The sequence below is a fragment of the Culicoides brevitarsis genome, chromosome 1 (genome assembly GCF_036172545.1).
Source record: "Culicoides brevitarsis isolate CSIRO-B50_1 chromosome 1, AGI_CSIRO_Cbre_v1, whole genome shotgun sequence".
NCBI lineage: Eukaryota > Metazoa > Arthropoda > Insecta > Diptera > Ceratopogonidae > Culicoides > Culicoides brevitarsis.
Window position 1 is genome coordinate 24022463 of NC_087085.1, and position 8127 is coordinate 24030589.

The following is an 8127-nucleotide window of genomic DNA, read 5'->3' on the forward strand; positions in this document are numbered from 1 at the left end:
ATCAATTTTGTTTTTCAAAACCTGTTTTGAAATTCGTTAAAATAAATTTTAAATATATACAGGCATATGTATTTTTAGATTTGACGTTGTGAAAATATTTCTACCTTAAAATAAAACGATTTAATATCATAAGTAGATGAAAACTGTATGAACAAAAGTATAACAAACTCCGAAGTGAAAAATATTTAAAAAAATAAATATTATAAATAACATAATTAATGTAAGCCAATTGGAAATAACACGTGATTTATATAATATTTTTTTTTTAATTTACAGAATTTTGACAAAATGGAAAACTTAATAAGTTTAGAAACAAATATTAGCGAAAAATATTTTGAAAATGAGAAGAATATATCTATGTTTTTACAATGTAAAGATGTGTACAAACCATCTGATGAAATGCAGTTCCAATTTTTAATTAGCGCTTTACTTTTATCAAGTATTGCAGTATTTGGAATATTTGGAAATGGATTATCAATGCTAATTTTATCAAGACCTCAAATGAGATCAAGTATTTCAGCAGTTTTGTTTGGTTTAGCTGCTTGTGATACTTTGTTAATTTTTACATCGATTCTGTTGTTCAGTCTCCCAACAATATATCCATATACAGGCCAACTTTACAATTATTACAATATATGGTATCCAAAATTAACACTATTTGTCTTCCCATTAGCTATGGTGGCTCAAACAGCTAGTACTTATCTTACGATAACAGTAAGCTTTGAAAGATTTTTAGTTGTTTATTTTCCATTACAATCGAGGCGGTGGCTAAATTATGAAAGAGCACGCATTTATGTTATTCTCATTTTACTTTTTTCCTTCATCTACAATATTCCTCGCTTTTTTGAGCCGATGTTGATTGAAGATCAGAATCCAATTTTTGGAAATATATATTGTATTGCAGGCACGGCTTTACGTAATAATGTTATATACATTAATTTTTACATACATTGGATGTATTTAATTTTTATTTCCGTTATTCCATTTACAACACTATCTTTTTTCAATATTATGATCTACAGACAAATACGAAAAGCAAATAAAGAAAGATTGCGAATTAGTAGAAGTGAAAAACGTGAAATAAGTTTAGCCATGATGCTTATATGTGTAGTTATAGTTTTTTTGGTGTGCAATATTCTGGCACTGGTTCTAAATATGATTGAAGCTTTCTATAATATTACGTTGGATAATGTTAATCAAATTTCAAATCTGTTGGTTACAATAAACTCCAGTGTAAATTTCATTATTTATGTAATATTTGGAGATAAATTTAAACGTATTTTTTTCGGCATGTTATGCAAAAAAAGAATTGCTCGAAAAGAAGAAGCTCTACGTGACGACAGCACATACTCAGGAGATAATAGTCAACGAACTTCAGGCAGATATCAAAGGTCTTCCTTTATTCGCAGTTATAAGTCTCAAAGCCGTCCAAGTCCTCTACAAGGGTCACATAATAAACATTATACCACTCAAAGTTCTTTAGAACATGGTGTACCATTATCAACGGGCAAAACTATTACCCACTCTTATGGTTTAGGTTGCAGTTGATGCGTCTATTTGAAAATATTGAATAAGAGTTGAATATATACCTAATAATATTTATAATTTCACATAAAATATTTTTTTGATAAAGTAGGATACTCAATATGTTTTGACAAATATCAAGAGAAAAATAAAATTGTAAGTCTTACCTCACATTGAAATAATCAAGTTTTTTGTTTGTATTACTAATGAAATATGTGTGTAAACCTAGTATGGCAAAGATTACAAATGTACATATTTAGAGATGTGAGTTTTAGAGTTAATGTATAAGACATGAATACTATGCAATAAAATATTTTTATTTGATTTTTATTTTAATTTAAAATAAAACATTTGATAGACGACAAACGATACATAAAAAACAATAAATAGCCCCATAGTCAGCGATTGACATTATCGGTGAACTTCTGGAGGAATTCTTAAACGATTTCCAGTTCCGCAAACTCGATGGACGTGAATAATCATGCCACGCTACCAAAAAGAAAACGACGTAGTAGCTCAAGTAACAAAAAATTAATACCAACAAGATTATGAGGACTCCCAAAAATAGTAAAAATAATGGGGACAACATGTTCAAAATCTGACTTTGCCATTTTCACCAAGGACACATTCATAAAGGAAGCAATTTGAAGAAAGGCCAACACATATCTAAGTATTTTCTTATTTAAAAGGCAAGGAAAAAAAAGTACATGAATTATTATTTATAAGGAGATACGAAGAATGTCTTCGTTACCAATCTTCATTTTCAACATAGGTTCAATATTGATTTGCTTATCGTTAATATATAAATATTATTTATCTACTATCTTTTTATTATCTTTTTGCAAATTTCGGAAATAGATTTTTATTTATATATGTTGTCCATCAATTATAGTTAAAGAGTTTTTATAAATTTTTAGTTCGGCTAACATAATAAATAATTAAAATAAAGTTATTTACGTATTTACTTATTTTGTCATTTTTACATATCGAAATTTACCATTTGAGATGAGTGTTTGTTAGAAAATTTGGTTTGTTACCGGAGGAAGTTTTTCTTAAAAAATTAGAGGAGTATCAAAATACATATTTAAATAAAAGACCCAGTGTATCTTTAATAACAACTAGCAAATGACATATGAATTTCGCTTTGTGTACACGCTCTCAAGATTGTTTTAACAAAAGTTAAAATTGTAACACATTAAAAATATTGGATAATAATGGATGATGAGGCCGAAACCTACAAGCTTTGGCGCATTCGAAAAACAGTTATGCAATTGAGCCACGATCGTGGGTACTTAGTAACACAAGACGAGTTAGATCAAACATTAGAACAGTTCAAAGAACAATTTGGTGATAAACCAAGCGAAAAGAGACCCGCAAGGTCAGATCTTATCGTGTTAGTAGCCCACAATGACGATCCTACAGATCAAATGTTTGTTTTTTTCCCGGACGAACCGAAAATTGGAATCAAAACTATTAAAACTTATTGTACACGAATGCAACAGGAAAATATTCATCGAGCTATAGTTGTTGTTCAAGCCGGTATGACTCCTTCCGCAAAGCAATCTCTTGTCGATATGGCTCCTAAATACATTTTGGAACAATTTTTGGAATCGGAGCTGCTAATTAACATAACGGAACATGAGTTGGTGCCAGAGCACGTTGTAATGACACCAGAAGAGAAACAAGAGTTGCTTGCTCGCTATAAATTGAAGGAAAACATGTTGATGAGGATTCAAGCTGGAGACCCCGTGTCGCGATACTTTGGATTGAAACGGGGACAAGTTGTTAAAATCATAAGACCATCAGAAACAGCTGGAAGATACATTTCGTATAGATTAGTTTGCTAGTATTACTACATTCTTTATACATCTTAAAATTTATTGTAATAAAGCTTTTTTGAAAATAAAACGAAATCCACGAAAATCTCGTACATTTTTAACTTTATATTTTAGAAATACTTTTATTTAGAAATTATTTGAAAAACGATAAAAATAGCCAATTTACATTGAACTGATATTACTTTGACATGAGCTCAACTTGTTTTAAACAACATATTTTCTGTCGCAATTTAAATGAAAATTTAAATGAAAAATGAAATTTTATTTAAAAATAAAACAAACGAAAATATATAAATATATCAACTTGAAAGTAGTATAAAAAAATTATAAATAATATTTATTTTTTTCTCCCTCTCTTTCAATCTGCAAATCTAACCCATTTTATTTTTCCGCAAATTTCGTATCTCTTTCGTATCACTGTAACTGATAAATCAATAATTACGCTAGCTTCACAAAAGGTAGTGTAGCAGAATTCGTTTTGAGTCCAAATCTTGGGTAAATGAGCTATTTAGCCTAACTGAAAATAATTATATTCTGCCTAAGTGTAGTTTTTATCAAATAAAAATTACCTTTGTTCCTAAATACCTTAAGATCAGTAAAAAAAGTTGTTGCTACATTTTGATTTCACAGTTCCTTAAATTTTTAAATACTCAGATTTTCGTCGTTCCCTTTACTATATATTTTTTTTTAAAAATCGACTTGATTAAGTATTTTGTCTTTAAAATTTGTGTTTGACTTTTTTCATAAAAAAACAATTGAATTGGAAAATTGAATAGATTTTCGTAAAGTAGTTAACTTAAATTTTCTTCTCAAATCTAAAATTTTTAGACAGTTATTTTTTATGAAATTTTATTCTTTAAATTTTAATATGAAATATTCTAAAATCTATTTTAAATTTTTAAGTAAATAGTAAAAAATAGAGAAAGTAGTCGTCTAATGTACGACATACTATACCGCATTTCGATATTACATACCTACGCTTTTTTGTACTCCTCACTTCACATCTTCCTACTCCTCACGACCCTTGTACAATTCCATACACCTCACAACCCAAGGGACTGCCCAAATACCTTCAGGGTCCTCAAATAACTAAGAATTATTTTAAAAAATTTTTGGGGCACAGGTAACACACACACGACAAGTCGATTTTAATACCGCATTTTTTCTTCGAAATGCGGTAAAAAACATCAAATTTATTATTTAACGCTCTTTAAAAGTTTTTTACCGCATTTCAATTTTTTTGAAAAAAATGCGGTATTGTGCTCGTGATGTCGTCCGTCCGTCCGTCCGTCCGTCTGTCTGTCCGTCCGTCTGTGTGGTGTGCCACTTTAACTTTGTTTGAATTAACAGGTTTGGCGAATTCTTTTCAATTGACAGATTTGACAGCATATTTAAAAAAATTATCCGTTGGAAATTTAAATGAGTGTTCATCCGTTAGAAAATGTTGTCGATGAAAATTAGTGGAAAACTTCGGGAAAACTCGGAAAATTCATGGAAAATCGGAAAATCTTGAAAAATTTCAAAATTTTAAAATGTTCAGGGGAGTCTCGTGAGTAACATGAAAAGTGAAAATTGATGAAAATTTTCGGGAAAACTCGGAAAATTCATGGAAAATCGGAAAATCTTGAAAAATTTCAAAATTTTAAAATGTTCAGGGGAGTCTCGCGAGTAACATGAAAAGTAAAAATTGATGAATATCTTCGGGAAAACTCGAAAAATTTATGAAAAATCATGGAATTGAACACATTGAAATGCGGTCAAGTCATTCGTTTTATACACGAATGCAATTCATTCTCGTTTTTTATTTTGCTCCATTTTATTTTCAAAAGTTTTGGACTTTATTTTTGATTTTCATTTGGTGTGGCCTACAATAGTATTCAAAAATTTATCCAAATTTTACCACAAAATACACTAAAAAAGATCAAAATTTTAATTTTTTACTTCCAGGATTGTTTGTCGTTACAATTACAAATTTCTTACCATTAGAAAGTACTTCCCATCATTTTTTTTATTCCTTTTCAATTGACTTCAAAAAAAAAAGTTTTGAATAAATTATTTGTCATTTGAATGATTTTTATTAACAAATTTTGTGGTTTATTCTGTTATTTCTTCGTGTTATTTTTTCAAACAAGCTAATTTGTAAGTGAAATGTGCCAAGTGTTTTTTTAAAATAAATATGTATTATTTAAGGATTTCGAAAATGTATATTTTCTGAATTAGGCCGTTTCAAATTTTTATTGATGTTTTTGTCCCAAAAGATTATTTTAGTGCAAAATAGAAAAAGTTTTGAAATACTTTTTCATACAAAATGAAAAAACTTATACAATTTTTTGTCGTTAATCAATATTTTACTTATTTTTATGGTATTTTCATTAGGATTTTATAATTTAAAATTGATATCAGAGTATTTTAGGTTAAAAATTAAAAAAAAAATCATAAAAAAAACTGTCATTAGAACAATAATTTTTTTGAAAATATTTTCAAAGAAGAAAATTAATCTTAAATTTTGTTTTTCAATACAAAAATTCTTGTTAATTTAAAACACTTTTAAAAAATTTTGAAAATTTCATTATAAAATATAGAAAAAAAGTCAATTTTGATGAAGTTTTTAACTTTTTTTTTATTTTGCCCTATTGGATTTTGACAATTAAAATGGGGCATTGGACAAAAACATAGAAAAAAATTTGAGACGGCTATCATTAATGTAAATTTTTGTATTGCTTACTTAAATAACTTTGTCTTATATAAAAACAAAATTATCAGTCTCATGAATTTTACTTTAAATTGAGTTTTAAATGCTTGTTAACATTGATTAGTATTTCTTCTTATGGCGCCATCCATTTACGGCGTCGGAAGTTTGAGGGGGGTGGGGGTCCATGAATTTCCGATGGATTTCGACGTAGGGGGAGGGGGGTAAAAGTATAATACGACGTCGTATAAATTCTCTATAATTAAGATTTTTTGTTTCAATTTATCAATAATATTTAAGCGCTTCAAACTTTTTCGATCTGTTTTTTAACTTACTGAGTAAACATGTACAATTTTTCACAAATTTCCATATAAATCTGAGCTATTTTTTAACAATTTTTCTTGAAAAAGGGGATATTTTACTAAAAAGTACGTCGTAAATTAAGGGGGAGGTCTTTAAATTCCGACGGTTTCCGATTATAGGGGGGGTGGGGGTCAAAAAATGTCCCTTTTTATCCGCCGCCGTAAATGGATGGCGCCTTATAAAACATTATAATTAGTATATTACTGAACCAAAAATTTCATTTTGAAGTTTTTTTTATTTCAAAAATAGGATGTTTCAATAATTAATTTCGTTTCACCTTATATTTTCGAAAATAAAACCATTAAGTAGTAAGAAAAAGTTTTTGAAAACTTATACCTAATAATAATTTACATATCATTTTGTCGATGGTAGAAAAACGCGAAACAATATTAGGTTTTGGAACATACAAAAAAATAAAAATACTTAATTTTTTAATTACACTGTTAATTTGATGGTGCTATACGTACTTTTTTTTATGTTACAACCTTATTTCGAGAATCTATTAGATAGGTGTTAAGTTAGAAATATTTCTAAAGTAGAAGACTCTGAAAACCCAGTCTTTAATAAATCATTAAAATTATTGATAGAATCTAGATGACTTAGAGGACTAAGGCAAGGCTCCGACAGTTCGAGTGATTCTCCATCTGATTCCAGTAAAAGCCCAAGGTTGTTCAAGTTGTCTAGACGAGGCCAATGATTATTTTTTGGGAATGAATTAACACAAGTCTCGGACAATTGAAGTGATTCACCATCTGAATCTAGACTTAATCCAAAATTCGGAAAGCATTCATCATCGGTTCCTACAACTTTGTTTTTTTCATACACCTTGATAAATTGCTTTTCTTGTTTTTTCGTATATTTTTTTCGTGGCTTTGATGATTTTTTGATTTTATTTTGTGTCGTTAATGTACATTGTTTTTTCAATTCTTTTCGACCACCAGTTGGTTTTGTCACCGTTGGTTTGAATACTGTGTCATTTAAAATATCATTATAAATATCTTGGTAGTCTAATATAGAAGTAGTATACAAACTATTTTCTCCATTATTTTTATTTAATGCAATTTTTTCACATTTATTCAATATCTCACTTAAAATTCTGATGTATTTCATTGCCAGCCGAAGGGTAGTTATTTTTGTTAATTTTTCATTATTGCTAGGTGTTTCTACACCAGTTATAGACACAGGAACACATTGTCTTAGAAGTTCGAATGCACAATTTATTTCGCGCATTCGAGTACGCTCACGAGCATTAGCGGTCTTTCTTCGATATTTACTTAACGGAGCTGCTTTAGCTTTTCCTTCTTTTAATCCTTTCTTCATAAATGAGATATTTGATTGTTCATGATTGGTTGTTCCGCTGTCAACAGTATCACTTAACGTCTCAAAGTAACTGAATCGATTAAGATTAGCGTTGAAAGAGCTCTTAATTTTTTTTTTGTTTCTCTGGCGCAAAGAGTACATCTCATGTTTATTAATATTAGTTTCAGCGTTAGGTACTGAAAGCGGTCGATCACATGTAATCAATTCCATTTTTATATATATATATTTTTTTTGAATTAACAATCTGAAAATAAAAAAAACGATAAATAATTATTTGTTGAATATATTTATCATCCGACATTAATCAATTTTTAGAACAAAATTCTTTATGATGATCGGAAAATTTTCCAATACTTAATAAATTAATTAATTAATATACATAATTCCTATCAT

The 8127-nt window shown here is 28.6% G+C and overlaps 3 protein-coding genes across 3 annotated transcripts; 2 read left to right on the forward strand and 1 right to left on the reverse strand.

Moving 5' to 3' along the window:
• The first annotated feature begins 422 nt into the window (after window positions 1-422).
• LOC134836865 (FMRFamide receptor) lies at window positions 423-1702 on the forward strand. The gene has a single exon (XM_063852125.1). The coding sequence runs from the start codon at window positions 478-480 to the stop codon at window positions 1546-1548; it is 1071 nt and encodes a 356-aa protein (XP_063708195.1). The 5' UTR covers window positions 423-477; the 3' UTR covers window positions 1549-1702.
• Window positions 1703-2635: 933 nt separating this feature from the next.
• On the forward strand, window positions 2636-3449 carry LOC134836866 (DNA-directed RNA polymerases I, II, and III subunit RPABC1). Its single transcript, XM_063852126.1, has one exon. The coding sequence runs from the start codon at window positions 2739-2741 to the stop codon at window positions 3369-3371; it is 633 nt and encodes a 210-aa protein (XP_063708196.1). The 5' UTR covers window positions 2636-2738; the 3' UTR covers window positions 3372-3449.
• Window positions 3450-6927: 3478 nt separating this feature from the next.
• Window positions 6928-7834, reverse strand: LOC134827343 (helix-loop-helix protein delilah). Its single transcript, XM_063839939.1, has one exon. The coding sequence runs from the start codon at window positions 7732-7734 to the stop codon at window positions 6928-6930; it is 807 nt and encodes a 268-aa protein (XP_063696009.1). The 5' UTR covers window positions 7735-7834.
• Window positions 7835-8127: the final 293 nt, after the last annotated feature.